The 22,065-nt window shown below is 39.7% G+C and overlaps 1 protein-coding gene across 3 annotated transcripts in view; it reads left to right on the top strand.

Moving 5' to 3' along the window:
* The window catches only part of VGLL4 (vestigial like family member 4), a 157,472-nt gene that overhangs the window by 100,316 nt on the left and 35,091 nt on the right, over positions 1-22,065 (top strand). Inside the window, exon 1 of one of the 3 annotated variants that reach the window (XM_063426933.1) lies at positions 12,611-13,118. The exons of the other annotated variants lie outside the window; for them this stretch is intronic. Within the exon in view, the coding sequence (XP_063283003.1) occupies positions 13,037-13,118 (82 nt within the window). The 5' untranslated portion in view covers positions 12,611-13,036. Of the gene's footprint in view, positions 1-12,610; positions 13,119-22,065 lie in introns of those variants that run through there. 3 annotated transcript variants of the gene reach the window in all.

Below are 22,065 nucleotides of genomic sequence, written 5' to 3'. Positions count from 1 at the left end.
ATTAACATTGGGTAGACCTGTGCTGTTGAGTTTATATTTGTCTCATCCACCAATTGTACAGTGCTGTGGGAAATATATGTGCGCTTTCTAAATGATGATCATGCAAATAATGTAGTTGAAGGATCTGAACAAATCAGAAGTTCTTGCACAGATTACACCAGAGGGAGCTATTCCACCATTCATTAATGCAAAGCTTTTACATTACGCGTTCCATCCTACTCCATGTGAACTGTATTTTGTAAATGGCCAATCTTAGAGCATTTAGTAAAGCTTTTTGATTTTCTGTTTCCAAGCTTTTAAGATTGATTGATTAAATTGGTCTGCCAATGATGTCGGTCATGCTCTATTTCTTTAAAATTTCTGCTGAGTTTCCCAAATCATTGGCATGTCCTCTGGGACATTTTCTAGCTGTAGTAAGCACATTCCATTTGGATAATGTATACAACTTACAACAATACACTATTGGGCTATTGATGTACAACAAACACATATCCTTATCCACTCTTCTGTTTGCCCTGGTTGTAGTGTGTAACTTGCTGGATTGGGCAGTGTTCCAGTGTAAGGCTTCATATTGGCCCCATAGACCATTCACTTTGAGAATTGGCACTTTTATCAGGGCCTGCTGATTAGGACAATGCTTCCCTGATAACCATTTGACCTACACGTATGCCATTAGTGTATTTGTGTCTAGGGGACATTTTGTTGTGTTTTTACATTTTTTTTTGCAGTTTGGGACAGTGGTTAAAGCGGCATTGTCATGCCAAACTTACCTTTCTTTAATCGCTTCCTCTTCTCTCCCTCTGTCAGGATCTGTGCATTTCTTCCTGTCTGCTCTAGTTTTCTTTAAAACATAAGACAAAGTAGGGACTACTTGGGAAGTGGCGGAGGCCACGACAGTGCCGCTTTAATAAAGTTGGCTAAATTAGTCCATATTAAAGGCATATTCTAAGCATTAAAACATTTGTTTAATATTGCAGGTTTGGTCTCATTGCTAAAATCACTGCAGTTTACGTTTGTTTCTGCTTATGCCGCTAAAGCCACATCTTCCGTGACTGTGGTTCTCACACAGCGTCCATGAAAAAAATGGTTTAAAGGAACACTATAGCATTAGGAATACAAATATGTATTCTTAACGCTTTAGAGCCCTAATCACCGTTTAGGTAACTAGGGCCCTGTTCCACAGTGAATAAATGGTTAACCATTTATTTGCTTACCCTAATCCAGCGCTGGGCTCTCTTAGCACTGGTGACCTCTCCTCCTCCATCAACGTCAGCTTCCAAGGCGCAAGCGCGCATTCAAACACGCCCATAGGAAACCATTATTCAGGAAAGGGTTACTCAATGCTTTCCTATGGGGATCTTTTTTGATGCTGGACTCGGTAAGGATAAATCACGGAAGCGGCCTCTAGTGGCTGTCAGGGAGACAGGCACTAGAGGCTGGTTTAACTTGCAGTGTAAGCATAGCAGTTTCTCTGAAACGGCTATGTTTACACTGCAGGGACTTGATGCAAGGGAAAGCCATAGTGCCAGGAAAAGGAGTTTCCCTTTAAAGGCATCTCTCAAACCAACATACAACTGCTAATTGGTTTAAAGGAAAAGCACTGTAAAGATTATGCTAGAAGTGCCCTAGCACAGGGCTCCACCAATCCTAAACTCCAGGTTGCCATAGCGACTAAATATTTCGTCCTGGCGCGTGGGATTGGTCAGTTCGTTCCCCCAGGGTAGGGGGGCCAGGCACCCAAACCACTTCATTGATCCAAAGTGGTATTGGTGCCTATAATGGTCCTTTTAATTTTGATCTTACAACACAGTGTGTTTAAAGTTTAATTACCAGAAACCGGAGAGAGAAACACACAGAATACTCTTGCAGGCTCTAGTAGGAGATAAGAACTCCTACAGGATTACAGCAGGAAATAACAAATTCTAAATTAAACACCCAGTACAATAAAGTAAATTTAAAAATGAGGTTTCTTTTTGCAGGAAGTGTGTGGAAAGGTTGTGTAAGTCTCAACCAGGGGAAGTGTTGCTAAGGCTGCATAAATAAAGGGATTTAACTCCTAATTGTGTGAGAATTAAGCAGTGACACTGGAAGGGCATGAACTACACACCAAAATGATTTCAATAAGTTGTGTTGGTACTTAGTGTCCCTTTAAGTTCTAAAGCAGCTTTACATCCCTTATTTGTACTATATCATGTGCCAGTTTGAAGGTTGCTGATATTTCCACCCTTTTTACTGAATTATAGTAACTGGCTGGATTTAGAAAATGTTAGTAATTGTTTCTGTGAAATGTTGGAAATGGTTTGCAATTGCCTGCCAGGGAATCTGCATGTTACGTGGTCCATTCACTTGGTGAGAAAAATCTCCCTAGCAGGACAGCCAAGGTTCTTGATATTACTCATTTCTCTGATTCTGTGCTGAATCCCTGTTTGTGCAAGTGCTGTTTTATTACTTTTTCCATATAGACAGCTGCAGCCTTCCATGATGAGATTTCTATGAAGCAAACCGCTAAATTCCCCCTTATCCCAGATCATATCATGTCTGCTTTGGTATGAAAGCTGCCGATGGAATCAACGGAGGGCAATTAATTCTACCTTAGATCATTAAATTCCCTCCATCTGAATACCCCCACCCAAGATATAAATACAAACATTGGTGGGATTTAGATGATAGCTTTTCATATATCTAAAGTACATGAATAGATATTGTCTAAACATTTGTTAAACTGTAACTCTCATTTTTCTCAACCAGTGGTGTTGCATACACATACCAGGCGTACTATTGTACCATGACCGAAAACTCCCCTGATAGAATACAACTCCTCTTCGATATCTCCATTATTTTGCATGAATTACACACTTTGTTTTAACCTGGCATGACTATATTAACCTTCCTTTTGTCCTTTAAAAAAAAAAATACTCTTGGTTATATCTTGCATACTTGTTGTAGCAAAAAAATTGGTAATACGGAATTTCACCCAATTTTGCATCTACTTTTTTCACTGCTACTAAATATGTGATGCAAAAAGATGTATTCCATAAAGCCTTGTAGAGGAAAGGATTCCTCTTCTGGGAACCCATTTAATGTCTGCAAATGTCCTGAAAATCACCAAAAAGGAAGGCGAACATGAGCCAGCGCCAAGAGACATCGACCCTGGATCCAGGTATGTGACATAAGGTGTTTTTAAGTGGAGGGGGGGACTTGATGGAGGGGTAAACTATAGTGCCAGGAAAATTAGTTTATTTTCCTGGCACTATAGTTTCACATTAAAGGCATCTCTCAAACCAACATACAACTGCTAATTGGTTTAAAGGAAAAGCATTGTAACGATTATGCTAGAAGTACCCTAGCGTAGGGCTCGACAAATCCCATCGCCATAGCGACTTAATATTTCATCCTGGCGCCTGGGAATGGTCAGTCCGTTCGCTCCTTCTCCTGTCTCAATCCCTGTGCAACTCTCTGTGTGCCGGGAGGAAGTGAAGCGAGATGCAGTTACTTCCTCCCTGTGAAAGGCCGCACATGGGAATGGCAAGCTAACCTGGCAGGACACCAGGTAAAGACCGCTCTGCTCCCCGCCGCCATGCCGTGTAGCCGACCCTGCTCCCCACCCCCATGACCCAGAGTTGGCAGCTCACCATTTCCCCTGCGTGACCTAAACACTGGGAGGACGTTATTACAGTTCCCTTCACTTCCTCCCAGAACAGAGAGCTGCACTTTGCCTGGAAAGACAGGGGGAGGGAGTCTACATCCCATCAGCACATTTTATAGTTTTTACCTACCCTTGCTTCATAGCTCTACATACTTCACCATATACGATTTTTATTTGTTGTTTATGAGGATACCCCCTACCACATCTATAACTTGAAGAATTGCCTCTGCACTTGATCCATAGGCGGTGGATTATTCCGCCCAGGCGGATACACTGGAGCTGTATTGAAGCTCCAGGAAAGTGTGAGTGCACATCTTTTATTTTATTTATCACCACTACAGTTTTAAATACTACACTATTATTCCTTCTCTGGTTCTCTTCACATATACCTTGTCAAGGATTACTGAAGCGCTGCACCTACCCCCCTGTTTTTACGTATTGGAATTATGTTTTTTTTTTTTCAGTGTTTAGTTTTTATTGACAAATTTATCATAATAACAGACAGTGGGGTACAGAAGGGAAGAAGGGGACGGGTGAAGATGCAGTATGTACATAACACATGGAAAGCAGACAGTGTCATTTTACAATTATACTGAGAAAATACAAATAAGTTAAGGACAAGTTGAGGTCCAAATACAGCAACACAGCAACATGCACCGCATAGAAACTGATTCTTAGACTATGCCTGCGGAAGTGAGTAGTGGCGACATTTAGATAAATCCAGTGTTGCATATATGAGGTATGTACATACCATGAATACAGTATATTGACGATGACCATACTACTCATAATTATACAGAGTGCATTTAAACATATTCATGGAATTGATGATATATACATTTCGTCTTATGCGGAGATATGATAACATCAGAGAATGCAGTAGCCTGTTGCATGTGGGGACCAGTTGAAGTATATAGCATAGTGTGTCCAAGACAACGCACCCTTTCGGTGTGTACGTCGTATGGGAAGTCGCAATAGTATTATGTTATTATTAATATTATTATTACTATTATTATTACTATTGCTATTACCCAAACGGAGATGAGGCGTGAGTGGTAGCCTTGTGGACAGCCGATGTAGCGGAGTAGTAATGCGGGGTTTTGAGTTCTAGGGTTTAGATAATCTTAAAAGAGAGGGCTCTCTTTTGTATTATATTATGCCCGGGTGACTATGCTATGTACATGTACATGTTATCCTAGTGTAGTGTGTCCGCTCAGTAATTTGAAGCGGATTGGTTAGGGAGCGACTAACTTGGTGTAGGTTATGCTAAGCGTTTAAGTGACTTACATTTAAAGTATGAATGAGTGTGAGCTAATTCCAAGATTTAGCGTATCGCAATCGCAGTGGATTGTATTGAAATGCGAAGTTTCACGAACTTTGATCGTGAGAGGGATAGAGGACAGATATGGTGCTAAGAGTATAGAGTAACACGGTGTTATTGGACTGGAAGGGAAAAGTAGGATAGGAAAAGTAGGATAGGAAGCCACCCATAATTTGACATACATGTGCAGGGGGTATTCTATATATTGAGGAGCGTCAAATCAATTTAGTGAATTGTTTGTAGATAGAATCCCAGTTTTCCCACTGTTTATTGAATTTGGACAGGTCTCCTCTCTTAGCCCATTCCTTCTCGTGACAGTAAATAGTGTTGACTTTATTGATAAATTCTTGCAGAGAGGGAATGTTATTGCTTTTCCAGTGAGTTGCGATACATAGTTTTGCAGCTATTAGGATATTAATGATCGCTGCTTTTAAAGGGGTACATAATAATTCGGGTATTAGGTGGAGTAAACAACCTGCTGGGTTTAGAAGTATTTGCATACGGAATTACCGTATGTTTTTACTTTTTTTTTTTTTTTTTTTTTTTAGCGCCTTGCCGGTCTCGCCTGAGTTGGCCTGCCTCCGTAGCTGAGATTATCAATTACCAATCCGCATCTCCTCATAGAGATGCATTAAATAAATTTAAAAACATCTCTATGGGGAATGTTCAGCGCCTCCTTGCAGAACATGGAGACCCTGAATGTAGGTGCTGCACAAAACTTTAGTAGTCATCTAAGTGACCGCAACTAGAGGTTTTTACTAGGCAGCAATATAAAGACTGCCTTTCTCTGACCGTATCGGTTGAACACTCTCAGCTAATAGGTGAATAGTGGATGTTGCATGAGCGCTAGGGAGACTCAAGAAGTCATCCATTCTAAAAACGTTTGACAATATTGCTCTGGAAGAGTGCCAGGTGTGTCCACTACAGTGCACTTTCATTGTTCTTTTTATTATAATCATTGTGGAAACAGATTTCATGGTACGTCAAACCTACAAATTGCATAACATTCTAATATTCACCAAAAAAATGCAGGTTTTATCTTGTGTTTTTTTTGCCGCTGATGGTCATTGCAAGATTTATGGACTCTTATGGTTTATATTTCTTGACGTTCTACATTGATTGTTACTTGCAGCTTGCTCTTGAAAAGACCTGTAAAACCTAATCTCACAGTCAAGGTGGGTGCTTCATTTGATTCCTCAAGTTACCCCTCCCCCTTCTCATCTTTGACTTTTGTCTTGTCCTGTGCCTTTAGTTTTCTTTGAATTTTTTTGTATTGCATAGCCTGGCTAATCTTAGGCAATTAAGGGATTTCTCAGTGAACAATAATATTGCTTTCAGGTCAGTCTTAGATCAGATAGCCAAAAGCGTGGCTTGTGTAAAAAAAAAAAAAAAATTACAATAAATAGCATTTAGATTCAAATAGTTTTCCAAGCCGAGAAAAAAATCTAAATTGTGGCTTCTTTTTTTTTATTACTTTTCACATGCAAAAGATGTTGTTGCCTTAAATTGTTTTATTTATTTTTTTATAAATGGACCGAAGCTTACACATTGTAAAATTGTGGAATCATATGTTTTAGCCTTCAGTGCAAGTCTGCTAGGACTGTAGATTTTAAGCTCATTCATTAACCTTTTGCCTGTGTAAAAAAAAAAAAAAGAAAAACACTATTAAAAATGTTAAGAATTGGGGGCGGGGCCCGACAGCCGAGCTAGCCAGACGCATATGCAGAGAGCTCTGACACAAACAAACCTAATATAGGCTATTATTGGCCATAATCTCGAATATAGCAGTCTTGCAGGGTCCACATAAGGCAGCGCAGATCAAGAGCACAGAGAAAGCCCAGAGACCAAGATCCAGCTACAGGACTAGATGGATTGTTAATTGGCACAGAACAGGAACACACAGGCATCTGGGACCGGAGGGGCTCTCACTTGCAGAACGGTGGATTCAGGTCCCCCAAGGCTGACAGTCTGCCATCAGCAGGCATTGGTTAAGCATTCACTGGCAGAGGCATCCAACCCCCTTAATGCAAAGCCTTAATGCAAGGCCATGCTGTTGTTGTTGTTGTTTTTTTACTTTCATCCCTCAGCAGTCATACCTGTAATACAATCAGCTCAGGATATATGCCTCTGCAGTATTTCTCTAAGGCAATGCAGATGTACAACCAGTGGAAACTGTGCTTTAATTGTATTTCCTTTCCATATTAGTTTTACGGTTTCACTGGTTTTATTACTTTGATTCAGTTTTAGTCTTCGCCAATATGTTTCTATGCCACCTAAGATAATTTAGCATGTTACCTACTGTTCATAACCAGCAAATACCATGCCTTGGAATTATTCATGTATAAAAATAAGCTATCTCTACATTCTATAAGTGTAACTACCCAGTGGCTACTACAGAGCTAATCATAGATAAGCATGTTATATAACTCTCCTTTCTTTGATGCAGTTAATGTCAGTCTACACTACTTTTAATTACGCTTGCTGCCTTCCCACTCTCTGACACAACCTGTATTATTAACCTGTTAGTTACATAAAAATGTGCAGTTCTCTTATATGTCACAGTATAACGCCTTGTGAAATGTCTATAATTGTGACAAAATAGGCATGTCTGTCAAATTTTTGCACAACAAAAATAAAGAATTAAAAAAAAAAAAAAACAATGTTAAGAATTTGTTGACGCATTATAAAGGGCAATAATAATTGGCCAAAACAATCCTCTACACATACACTTTAACAAGGTTGGGGGCCAGTGTGGCAATCGCGTCACCGGCAGACCAGCCTGGTGTGAATGCACGCCAGGCTACCTGTCAAACAAGCAGGGCAGCCCACTTAGGCAGACCATGCAAGAAGCACTGTTTGGGTGTACTCTGCAGAATCCTAGGGCCTTAGAGTGCAGCATGATAGTGTCTAATGTTCACAATTCCCTGGTGTCTTTAGAGGGACAATAGTCACCAGAACAACTACAGCTTAATGTAGTGGTTCTCATGTCTACATTAAAAAGCCTGCAGAGACAGGCTATAGACACTGCCTTTTTAGAGAAAAGGCAGCGTTTACGTTGCAGACTAGTTACACCTCTAGTGACGGTCACCCAGATGGCCTGATTGACTGACAATAGAGGTGTAACTAGTGTCTGTGACTGAGATGGCATGTGTCAGTGCTGTGCAGTGTATAAGACTGGCATTCCGAGCCTCCATGCAGTGCGCGTAGTTGCCGAACATTCCCTATAAAGATGTATTGATTCAGGGACAGTGCCTGACAGCTGACTAAGCTAGACCCATGTGTCTGGAGCTCTTTCTGAAAAGTGACTAATCAAGCCAAAAATCGACTTCTTCAGCATGATGTGGGCAAAAATTGTACATACTCTAAAAGGACGCCCTGCCAAAACCCTACCAGACCCGCTAGTGCCCGGTTTCTGTGAGCATAGACCGTGTCGGACACTTCTGCGGCCTGCTGACATACTGGAGGTGTGGGAGGCAGCCAATCTGCTGCCCTGGTTTCAAGGCCCTATGCCTTGTCTCCCCCCCCACCACCCCTCTGGACCCGTGAGGGATATCCCGGTCTCCACTGGTGAATTCTGGTGGCCTTCTCAGCACCAAGGTCCTAAGCAACTCAGGGGACTGAGGCCTACCTTTTACGATGGCTGTTACGTCAGGGCCTGCAGCCTCAAGGGTGGCCCAAACCGCTCCCTTCCCTTGTGGATCCACTTATCGGGTTCGGATCGCCTGAGTGCATGGTTTTACCTGACTGCTCAATCGAACGCCTCGAGGCCCTCTGGGCCACACTCTGGTCTCACGGCTCCAGACTGCTGGTCGACACTGCACGGTGAGGCCTTATGGTAAGACATTGCTGAGGTGGAGATGTGGGCCGTCATCTCGGCCAGTGCAGAAGCCTCAAAGATCTGAACCCAGTGTACCAGCATGGTTTTCTTTGGGTAGAGAGCTTCATTGTCCGCCACTGCAGGGCCTCTCTCTGGGGGCCTGGTTGCTGGACGCGGTCAGACCTCACGGAGCATCTTCCGCTCACTAGGTCCCCCTTTTCAATCTGACTGGGCCCCAGTTTTATAGAGGCAGTGTTTCCCCTTCTGAAGGCATTGGCTGAGTAGGCTGCAATTCTTGTCTGCGGCAAGTCTTACTTTACGATTTGGTTTCAGTAGTTCTGTCCCTTACTTTTCTATCCTATTACCGGTACTCTCAAAATGCACAACATTTACTGTAGCCTAATTTAAAACAGTTGGCAATTACTGCTTGTTAATTCTGCTTTTGCTATCTGTATTTCATTTAGCATGCATATGTTTAGTCTGACTAGCACGACTTAAAAAAAAAAAAAAAAAAAAAGGCTGGAATACTCTGGAGTCCATTTAATACAGCATCATTACTTGTGTATGATGTGTGTTTACCTGCTATAACTCCCCTTTCTTTCTTCTGTACCATTTTCTTTATTGCCTCAAAAGATGAGAAAAATTGAAGGGGGGGGGGGGGGAATATGCATTGATTCAATGCAGCTCTGAGGAGATGATTGGCGTAGCACAACATTTTGTTGTGCAAAATGGACCACAGACATATCTCACCTTATTTAGATACATGCAACTAAAACACTTTTATAATGCTATGCCACACAAAGAACGCCTACATAGAGATCTCACGTGGTTTGAAGAACTCTGTCTGAAAAGCAACCCACCAGAACATGCAATTTCGGCCCTCTATCACGGGTGGCCTGACAAACGCAAACACTTTCCAGAGACAGTGGGGAGAACAATTGGACAGAGCACTTACGACCCCGCAGTGGGATAAGGCGCTAATATGGCAACACAAGAGCTCAAGGAGCTCATATTACCAGGAGATGAACTACAAACTAATCTCATTCTGGTACAGAATCCCGACACAAAATTTTTCCATCAATCCCATCCACGTGTTGGAGATGTCAAGCAGAGAGGGGCACACAGATCCACATATGGTGGGAATGCTGAGATATAGTCCCATACTGGGAAATAACCAAAGAAGAGGTGACCACTATCATGGGGGACATACCTAGCTGGTCAGCGGAGCTAGCGCTATTACATATCTCACCACAGCCTATATCCTTCTACAAGAAATCCATCCTACGCCACACTCTAAACGCCGCTACGGCCAACATACCGGCATACTGGAAGAAAACTGAGGTACCAACCAAGAAAGAATGGATCCGGAGGGTGGAGGACATACAGGGGGCGGAAGCGCTCTATGCCTCCTTAAATGGAAGGGGAACTAAGCACGCAGACATGTGGATGCCCTGGTTCCTATATATTGCCCGGTACACACGGAGGAGGGGGACTCCCGGTTCTGTAGACGGGGCGGAGGTGAGAGGGGCTCCCGCATAGCGCGGAGGGGGGCCGGATACTCTCCCGCTGTACCCACCTAACCCCCCTCCTCTTTTCCTTTCCTTCCCTTCTTATACCTACCTAACCTGTTTGGGGTCCTAAAAACCAGGAGGGCAGGGGACTAGAATCAGGGGGCCGACACATGACCCCAGCAACACTAGAAACACAAACAAAATTTGGATTGCATAGGAATCACCTCTCGTTGCGAAACGCCTGGGGAGGTCCTCAGCTCCCCTATAGAGTGACCCAAATACAACACCAAAACGCAGACCACAAAACCGTGAACACCAATTGATATACAAATTAATGACACACACAAATCATTATGCTTCCAGAGCATGAACAGAAGCCATATACACTTCCAAAAGCCTACCGCGACCTAACAGATATCTTTTTTAATTTTTTTATTTTAGGTTGCAGGTTATAACACAGAAACCAACAGCGAAGAGACTCAACTGGGCTGGGGTTCCGCCACTGAGACATAAGACGCCACATGCAAGTAGGCGCATGAGCAAATGATTTGCTGGGGTCTACCTCTCTTCTGTAGAGGGTAGAGCAGCGACTGAGAGCCGCCCTAAATACACACATAATGTGGATAGAAATGCCCTATTCTTGTTACCCAAATATGATGTAAAATGGTAAACAGTTATGAAATATCGCAACAGCACAGACCTGCGAGTCTCACTTGCTTTATGTGAACATTCTTCAGCCAAAAAACTTAAATAAAAACAGATTTACAAAAAAAATAATTTTTGTTGCGCATGCGCAATAGCCTCACAATGCTTCCACTAGAGACGCTTCCGTGAAATAGCAGAGTGAAACATTTCTATCAGATGGTCTCTGAGAGCAGCATTTTGCTACACATGTGCTCTAATCTCCTAATACTTTACTAGACAAGCTTGATGTGGGAGAAAAGAGGACTAAAAACACTTTTTTTTTTTTTTTTTTTTTTTTTTTTTTTAAATAATGGTGTAGAGGTATAGAGAAGGCGGCCTAAAGACCTAAACTACAACACTAACACTATAGTGTCTGAAATACATGTTTGTATTTTTGATACTATAGTGTTCCTTTAAAAGCATAAGAACATTGTTAACAAAGTTGGGATGACAGGGAAAATTGGGACGGTCCAGTACATCCTTCATGATACTTGAAATGAGTGATACATGCCCAGTCTATATCCAAATGATCAAAGCAGCTGTGTGCTAAATAAACGCATACATATCTCACTTAAAAGAACCTTTCAAGCACCATAACTACTACAGTGAGCTTATGGTGTTTGGAGTGTCTCTTTAACGTTTTTAGAAAATGTAAGCAAAACCCCTTGAAAATCCATATATTTCTTACGTTTTTTCAAGGAAAAAAGGTACTAGATTTTCATGGACATTGCAGTTGCATCTAAGTCACACTTAAAACCATATGAGTAAATTACTTGTAGATATAAATAGCACTTAAAATTCCTCATAAATAATTGATTGCTATACTCTAACTTAGCTTGTATTAATAACCTAAAAATTGTGCATTTCCTCTGGATGCTGTACAACAGTTGACGAATAAGAGTTTGTAAATTGTATGTGAATGCTGTTGTGGCATTTTTGATATGCGAATGTTAATTCATGCACAGCAAAAATAAAGAATAAAAAAAAAAAAATTCCTCATACAGCCGCAGAGAAATAATAAGCACAGAAAATGTATAGGCCATTCTTTTTGCTACGGATTCAAATAGGCATAATATTGTCAAATTATTACTATTGATCAAACTTCTACATGGGGCAACTCTGCCATTCAATGTGCAGTTTTAATTCTACTACAACCACATTAGACGCGTTCATTAACGGATCCCGAGATGTTAGTGTTGAAACATTTAAATATTAAGGCATCAAAGTCATTCTGTGTAATGTAGAGCGGTTAAGGGCAACATTCCACGTCCTTTTATAACAAAATCACAATTTTCAACTGCTTTTGAATGACTTTTAACATTTTATTTATTTTATTTTTTTGTCGTCCACAGCAACTTTTTGCACATTTTTTTTGTTTCATGTAATCTTGTTAAACAATAAAGAATCACAATTGTTGTGAGTGTTGATTGTAGTATTCCTAAAATAGCAAGCTTCCTCCAGCCTTTCTATTATGTATTGTAAGCATGCCTAGTTCTCCCATTATTGTGAGGGACTCCAGGGGATTCGTTGAGCATGCTCAGTCCTCTGTGTAATGTGAGCAGCTCTAGGGCATTTTATTGAGCATGCTCAGTTCTCTTTGACTGCTTGGAAGAGGAAGTCATACCAAGCATAGCCTGCGTGTCAGTGCAGTTAACTTGCAGCAGGGCTGTGAGAACTACTGGCTTTGTCCTGAATAGCTTCTTTTTTTTTTTTTTTCTTTTTTTTTCTTCCCCACTTTTTTCGGCTTTTTCCCCCCCTCTTAATTTTTGTTACATACCTGAAACAGAGTAAAACTACCTACCAGAGTGAAAAAAAAAAAAATACCACAACTTGGAAAATCACCATCAACTTCATGGGCATCGTAGAACCGTCCTGTGATCATTAAGGATTTTACATCCCTTTCATGTAGTTCTTGTGCCTTTTGTTGTTGGAGGCTGGGCCTTTTTATCTTGAGTTGAGTTTAGGGAGAGCCAGGAGCAGCTCCGAAAGCCTTGAGCCGCCTTTCTCCTTCTCTGTGGGTGAAGCAAGGAAGCTGGTCTTTCCTGCTAACCTGATAAATGCTCTTTATGAAGATGGATCTGTTGAACTATCAGTATCTGGACAAGATGAATAACAATATTGGCATTCTGTGTTACGAAGGTAATGTATAACGGCTCTGGGCTTACGGATTGTTGAATTGTGTCTGTGTTCCCAGAAAGCTCTGACCTAGAAACTTCATCTGTACTCAGAGCCTATATTATGTTTGTAATGTGTTAATGATTGTTTAACCCCTTGATGGCCAAGTGTTTGGCATGACCTTCTTGTCGTGACATGTCTGGGAAATCTTTGGAAATCTTTGTGTTTAACCATTCCATCCAGAACTTGCCTACATATACTTTATATGTAGTGACTTATTAATTGGGTGTCTTATCATTTTAATTTGATATTTTGGTTATAAGTGTTTGGGATTTTATTTGGTGTTTGTTACATGTTTCATAACATAATGTTTTTTAACCCACAATTACGTGACAAGTGATAATCATGCATATTTTTCTTGGTGTTTATGCATGTGCAAATATAACAAAGTATCAAATACTTCAACATATTCTTTACATGTATCTGTTGGTCTTCTTTATCATTCTTTTTGTTTTACTAGACATTAGTCGTAGATTTGTGTGTTAATATAATTCAAATCTATTTGTATGTGTCTGTTTATGGGTTAGATGTGTGTGTGTGTGTGTGTATACTGTACCAGGAATGGAAATTTCCACGTTTTACCTGTGAAAATCTAGCAGACTGTAGAGGGTATATACATCTTAATTTTTTTTTCATTTTTAGTAAGTTTTTTTTTTTTGTTTGTTTTTTGTTTTTTATCTGACTGGCAAAATGAAAACTTAGATTATTTAACACAGAGCCTGATATATATATATATATATATATATTTTTTATATTTTTTTTCTATGTACGCATGTTGGAGTTTGGCAAAGTTTCCTTGAAATTGTGGGGGCGTATTTTTTGGGTCATCCTGAGGCATTAGCCCCCGCAGTACTGTACACAAACTGCCCTTTTGTCTGCATTCTCATTTCCGGTCCAGCTCCAGCCCCACACACAGCTCCCTTGTGGAAAACAAAACACAATGGCAGAGATCTCAGGATGGTGGGGAGGGAAGGGAAGGGGGAGGAGAGATTCTCACCAAATCTGCTGATTTTACTTTTTTGTTTTTTTCTATGCAGCTAGTTTACTGTAAAGTTATTATCCGTGGTGTTTTTAAAACCCCCTTTTTTAATATATATTTTTTGTACTTTTACGTACTCTGTAACCTCTGTCCAACATGTGTTGTTAAAATGTAAAAGCCCAACTTGCCTCCTTTTTTTCATACTGTATTGAATAATCCATGTTTGTTTTGGTTCTGTACGTTTGTTACATTTACTAACATTGTTGCTTTTTATACATCTTTGCAAGTTGTATTCTTCCCTTCCCTTGGGCCTGCAATTGGGTAAACAAATCAATTTACCTTGTACGTGCAGTTTAGGACTCTAGCAATGGCCTAGTGTGGAGAAAAATACTTGCTGAGCTTTTGAGCTTGGCAGAGTCTACTCATGCTGCGACCATATGCAAACGCAGCTCATTTTTTTTTATTTATTTTTTTTCTACTACTCCACTTTTTTCCCAGCGAACGAATGCTATGCCAAGTTGGGAATTTAATCTGCCCTGGGTCCTTAGCCAATTTTCTAGCCATGTGTTTTGAACTGTACGAATAATGGCAAGCCTTCATCTTTCACTTTGTTTAGTCGCTGGTTATTTTATTACATGTTATATACCCATAATTGTCAGTTTCTCTATTCTGTACGTAGCGCGGTGCAGTGTAAATGCAAGATTGTTAGACTCTAACTTAACTGGCTAAAAAAATATTTTTAGCACTGTTCTTAGTACTAGTTGAACGTGTAGTTAAACAGATAAGATTGAACAGCGGAATGCATTATGCTGAAAAGAATGCTCTGTCTAGTGGTTTCCCTTCCCGCCTTTCTGGAACATTCTGCCAGGCTGTACATTCCACACATGTAAACATTGCAGAGCAGAGGAATTACTGCTTACCTAGTGCATTCCTCTCATTGCCCCCCCTTCCCCCTCCTCACACCTCTGTTATGCACAGCTCTGACCCCAGGCAGTATTATTTCCTTAGATTTGGCTGGGTCTTTTAATATTAACTAGTCCAATATGACTTGCATTGATAAGCACTTTCCTTTATTTACAAACCATGTAAAGAATATCATACAGTTTAATTCTAAATCATATGTATAGACTAAGAAAAATCAAGATGCTGCATTTTTTATGTGGCATAAACTTTTTGTTCATTTTACAAAAATATAGGTGCAATAAAGTGGTAGTGTTGAAAGTTCATGCTTCATTAAGTGTCAAACTAAGTATGTATTAATTGGGCTTACATTTTTTCAATAAGTACCAGAGTAGTTTTAATCCTTTTTTTTTTTTTTTTTTTTTGGAGGGGGTGAGGGGGTTTGAAGTCTGTATTCTTGTACAGTCAGAAATAAGTCTTGACAGATTCATCCTGTATTTATTCTGTGATTTATAATATATCTTACTACTTTCCTAATCATTTGTATGTTTCTTTATCAGAAACAAGTTGATAATCTGAGAAACATTTGACTATAATGTTGGCTACATTTATAGAATTCAACTTAAAGTAGCCAAATGTAGTCTAGCTGTATGTTCTGTTTGTGGCAATGCACTGGGACATGCGTATTAATAGCTATAGCTGACATTGTTTAATTGGCGTCCCACAACTGGTCAGCAGCCCAGTAACACAAAACCATATATGTGTGGAAGTAGGACATCCCTGTGTATTTGACGTGGGGCGTGTAGCCATTACCATGTAACAATTTTATTTCTGAAGATTTTAAAAACTTCCTAAATTGCCATAATGCAGTCTGCCTGCCAATGTTTCCTAACTGGGAACGACTACTAAATATCACATGATCACCTGCAATTCTGAGCTCTTAGTCAGCAGATAAAGTAATGTTTCCAAAACAAGCGATTTATCACAACAATGCTGTATCCCATTATCCAATCTTCTATACCACCCCGCCCCTTATGCACGACTTATGATAAATTGGACTTTCTGTATGTAAACGCAATAGACAGATCTGTCCCCCTCCCCCCATAGGTGAAAGGCAATATCACAGCGTGGAGGTCATAGAGCTCTGTGTCAGATGACAGACATTTGATCTGGGGCGTATTCTGAGCCAAAACATCTGGGACTTGTTTTTCCAGGAGTTTATTGCAGATTTTTTTTTCTACTTCTGGGTAGATATTCATTGGTAACATAGGTTTGAGGAAGAAGGTCAATATAGCACAGGGCTGGTAATAGGAGAATGTGTGGGTTATGTACCTTTGTTTTAAAAACAATTTATTTTGGTTTCTCCGATGTTAGATAACAAACATCCCTTAGGGTGTATAGAATCTACATGTATTGTTTTGTAGTATCCCATCCCTAGTAATGGCATGCCGGATGACTTTATATCTAGGCCAGAACCCTCTAACACAGTCTTTTTTTTTTTTTTTACCTCTTGGGAACTATTAGAGTTCGGTATAATGAGTAATTCTACTGAAAAGTTCTAAAACGGGAGCAATTGGCAGGAGCACACAATTTCCATGATGAACGCTCCTCCCTTTTTAAATTTTATTTTAAGAATTGTGCCCTAGTAGTAGTACTCTTACATGTAATCCCTTATGTTTCCAGCAATTCATGACAAAACTTATGATTGAAGCTCATGGTTTTTTCTAATATTGGACACACTTGTTCTCTAAGGCCTTTATTCAATATTTTTGGATAAGCTTTTCAAAGACTTAATATTTTGACCAATATTTTAATATTTCAATATTTTGTTACTTTTTGATACATGGATATTTTTTTTATATGCTATATATTAATATTTTGATAAAATTATTTTTGAAAGTTTGCCTAAAATGCATCCAAACATTCAGTGTCTCCTCCCTCTGCATGCAGACACTGAACTTTCCTCATAGAGATTCATTGATTCAATTCATCTCTATGAGGAGATGCTGATTGGCCAGGGCTGTGTTTGAATTGTGCTGACTCTGCCCCTGATCTGCCTCCTTGTCAGTCTCAGACAATCCTATGGGGAAGCATTGTGATTGGATCAGGCTACCACTTCTGCTGAAGGCTCTTGCAGGGTCTAGCAAGCTATTAACATAGCAGGGGATAAGAATATCTTAATTAAACAGAACTTGCAATAAAGAAAGCCTAAAGAGGGAAGCCTCTTAACAGGAAGTGTTTATGGAAGGCTGTGCAAGTCACATGCAGGGATGTGTGACTAGGGTTCATAAACAAAGGGATTTAACTCCTAAATGGCAGAGGATTGAGCAGTGAGGCTGCAGGGGCATGTTCTATACACCAAAACTGCTTCATTAAGCTAAAGTTGTTCAGGTGACTATAGTGCGACTATGGCAAGAATTCTGTTTTACTTAGTTTTTTTTTCTTACACTTGACTAAACCCTGTACAACATATGTTGCTTAGCTGTGTCAAAACCAATTCTATCCTGCAAAATCTGCTATCCTGCTAAATCTATATTTTAGAATATAAGGTCACATTACATGAATCCGTGATTGGTTATTACTAAATTTAGCTTAACCTAGTTTTCAAGTATGTTGTGGGGTATATAGTGTGGTAATTAAATTCTACTTATGTTAAGTAAAAATCAAGCCTGTAACCCTAGCTGTACTTTTATGAAAGGTACATATTTGAACACTACTTTAGTGAACTATAATAATTTTCATAGAACTGTGCAACATGTTTTTTTCTTTTTCTTTTGTTTTCTTTCTAACTTGCAAATAAGCTTCTGTAATTGAGTGTCACTGTGCCCCTCTGAATGCTTTAATTTCCGCTATTACGTGTGTTAAAGAACCACTAGAGGCACCCAGACCACTTCATCGCAATGAAGTGGTCTGGGTGCAGTGGCCCTGATAGTTTTAACACTGCAATGTAATAAATTTTTATACAAAGTGCAATGTTTTTATTGCAGGTTTAACACGCCTCTCTACTGGCTGTCTTACTAGTGGCGCTACTGAATTGAGAACAGAATCAAACTGTTCAGTATCAAATGCTGCCCATGGAGCAGCATTTGATTGGTACAGCATGACGTTGTGCCCACTTAAGGGAAAGCATTGGATTGGTTGAGTGACAAAATGGAGACCAGCGCAGAGAGCTGAAAGTAAAATAAATCTCACCTTTCAAACGCTTAAAGGCACAGGGGGAGGTGATTGCAACTAAAACGTTTGGTCATGGGTAGGCAACCTTTGGCACTTCAGGTGTTGTGGACTAAATCTTACATAATACTCCTAAAGTCAGAACGTTGGCAAAGTTTCAGGGGGGGTGTAATCCACAACATCCTGGAGTGCTGAAGCTTGCCTACCCCTGCATTCGGAATATATGTTTGTATTTCCAATGCTGTAGTGTTCCTTTAACCTTCACAGTATCACACTCTTTCCTTCTCCTCACTCACTCACTGCAATGTTGAGCCCTGCTAAGAAATGTATTGTGAACAGATCCTGTACAACATTTGAATTGTGGTTGGATTGATCGAAACACAAGCCTGCAGTTTTATTATTGGTATTAGTATGAAAGTGGTCTTCATTGCATATAGGAAGACACGAACAAAAAATATTTGGCAGCGACCATCTGTTCTGATGAATCGACTGGTCTAAAGACATGATTTGAAAACATACATGACATACGTGACGATAAGTGGAGCAAATTGTTCCTGATACATACGCCTAAATTTTGGTCACTTTCTGATTAATTCTATCTTGCCTATAGTAATCCACCAAAGATGCATTTTGGAAGAAATTTGAGTAGCTTGGTTTCAACCAGACTCCACTGCAGCATCAAGGCCATGATTAAATTCCATTATGTCTGACTGGTTTTAGTGTGTGAACATATGCCATTCGCAACAGTGGGAAGAGGAAAGCCACTGGTATAAGTGTTACGCTGACTGTTAAAATGAGCATGACAGATTTAATTTAAAGTGGCTCAGTCATACGAAACGTTTTATTTATTTTTGAGCATTTAATAGATCAGATCTTTATGAAATACTCAGACTGTTGAAATTCCAACGCAGTTAAATTATCTCATAAGACAAAATAGGGACTACTTTGTCTTATGGTAAATCGCTATCTTGACGACAACAACAGAGCTACTGCAGTCAAGTTTTGTCACTTCCCACAGACGTGTCTTTCATTGCAAGTCAGTATTAATGGAGGCTACCGAGGTCTTCTGGGGTATTCCGTAGACATCATTGCTGAACCATCGCACTCTGGTGGATGAGGTGCCAAAAGCTGGAGATTAAAATTGATTCTGCCTGCTGGGTACAGAAACAGATAATTCTAACTCTCCACCGCTAAACCCCCCCCCAGGCAGCATTTTCACGCAGTGGTCTTTACCAAATATGTAAAGACCTTAGATAGATGACAGAGCCGCTTTAAAGGAACCCTCAAAGGGCCATAACTACTACTTCTCGCAGGCACTACCCCCTTTCCTGTTAAGTACTAAAAGCACCAATGGTTTGCCTTCCTGGGGTTGGCCAGTCTTTTAATCAGGAACTTCAATTCGTTCTCCTGTGCTATGCCAAGTTATAATTTAAGCACTATAGGGCATACTCATTTAAAACCTATATTTAAGCACTATAGGGCATACTCATTTAATACCTTATCTTTCGCAGCAACTGAGTGCACTCACTAGAGTAATAATCAGTCCCTGCTCTAGTTAAGCAAAAACTTTTGGAGACCAAAATGAGAGGCTTCAGATCATTGGGGCCTCATCCTGGTCACGGTGGGGCCTTTCCACACCTGGTGTGTATTTTTCTCTCTCTCTCGCTTTCTCTCTATAATGCATTTAAAAATGAGGGGATGTAAATTACTGCATATTGTACCCTTTTTAATATTGATGAACACAAGGTACAGGCAGTTTTTAATTAATTTTGCAGAAGTTTTTCTTTTGTAAAATTGAGTTTCATTGCTCGGTTTATAAAAGAACACTAGTAACCATTTCATCTTCCTATACAACTGGAATCTTTGTCCCACAATTTAAAAACAATTAAATAAATAACTTTTCCTAGTTCACAACAGTCACTGAGTGGGGGGGGAGAGGCTATAGAGACACACTTCTAAAGATTGCAGAAAGGTTTAATCAAAGGTATCATCAAAGGTTTACAAAATCTGAAAGAAAAACATTGCTGTTTTAAACCCTCCTTCCTTCGAGTTACCAGTTCAAATTACATGTACTTCTAATTTTCTAAACTCACATATTTTCTAGTTTAACCAGAATAACCACTAATGTTATGTATTTTAATATCTGCTCAATGTAAATATAATGGATACAAATGATCTTTTTACCCGTGTTACTGCTTTTATGCTCAGCCATTTTTAATTTTTTTAAAGACAAGAACTCTGATAAATCTTCCCTATGTGCTTAACGTTGATTAATCTGCAGGGACGTAATATTGGTGCACATGATGCGTGCTCCATATTGAGCATTTCGGCCATACTTGTGCTTTATTCACTACCCTCATTCATTCAGATACCCCATCTGTGACTCTGTTCATCTTGTACTAGTGACTTGTGACTTGTTGGTTCCCACAAAATGTGAGATACATGGAGTGGATAGAAAGATCAATTTTTATTTTATTTTTTTGGCAACAAAGATGAGTGTTTGTTCTGTTTGGGTAGAGATGACGGCAGACTAGGGTGTTTGTTAAACTTAATCATCCTCTGTTCCACAGTTTGACATCTTCAGCTATCAGAATGTGCCAGCAATTTCAGCCAAGTGGATTATCCTGCCTAGTTCTACCAAGAAAATACTTCCTTGTCACTTATTGGTAAACATATATTATTATGACTTAAAGTAAAACAAATGCTCAAAGGCAAACCATTATTTGCTGAGACATTTAAACGCATCCGAGGAAGCTTTGTATCATAAGTAATTAGATATCCTGATTGGAATATCAGAAACCAACTATGAATTCTAATTCATACCCTGACCCACAGGTTATAGACTGTATATCTCTCCATTGGGGCAGAGCTGAGAAACTGACTGGATGAGGAAGTGAAGTCCATAAAGGGTTCTGTGAAAGACTCTAAAAATGTATAGTTTAATAGATTTCCACAGGGACTTTTAAACTTTGACATACAAATGCTCCGTATTTAATTTTTCTTTTTCTTTATAAAGCTTATTCTGCCTATAAAACTCTTCGGAAGTCCCGTCAATAATTATTTAATCAAAACTGTGCATCTGGTTCATAATTATACATCTGAGTCTTGTTACTGATGGCTGCCATCTTAAAATGTCTACCAGTGATGAGCTATCAATCCCTACCTTGTCCCTTTGGTGGGAATGAATTTGAAATTTCATGCATGCCCAGAACAGCCCGAACGTTCAGGTCAGGGACAGACAAATGATTAGAGCATGCAAGGACACGAGAGAAATGTGCACAAATAGACACCACAGGTAAGAATTGTGGGTATAAAGAACATCACCAAGGAAATGGAGCTGAATTGAGCCCCGCTTTTGTCATTTTTTGTCTACTTGACAGGTGTACAATCTCACTGGTGGTCCAGTGTAGGAGTGTGTGGTCTTCACCTCTGGCTGGTGTAGATCATAGTAATCACTTCTCCAGTCTGACATTCTGTGAGTCATAGCGCATGCCGTAAATCCCAGGAGCTGCAGTGGGATCTCAAAATGGAGTTTGAATTGTAACGTGAAATTACCTTTTTTCCAGAGAACATATTATTATTATCATTATTATTATTATTATTATTATTATTGAAATATTTTTATTTAGTCCTTTTGGGTGATATTGTGTTCCATGTCCTGATCCAATAAATTTTGTGTATCACAGCTCGGATCTCTTCAGTGTAGTGGTAGATGAGGGTCTATCTTTAAATGACAATGTTTGGCTCTAGGTTTGACCAATGTATGATGGTGATCATCATACCTGAACGATATCCTCTGATGTAGTCTCTGAATGTTGAATGCGTTTTGCCTATGTATATAACCTTACATGTAACAAGTGA

This window comes from Pelobates fuscus, chromosome 7, assembly GCF_036172605.1.
Source record: "Pelobates fuscus isolate aPelFus1 chromosome 7, aPelFus1.pri, whole genome shotgun sequence".
Lineage (NCBI taxonomy): Eukaryota > Metazoa > Chordata > Amphibia > Anura > Pelobatidae > Pelobates > Pelobates fuscus.
This window is presented reverse-complemented; position numbering and strand designations above follow the sequence as displayed.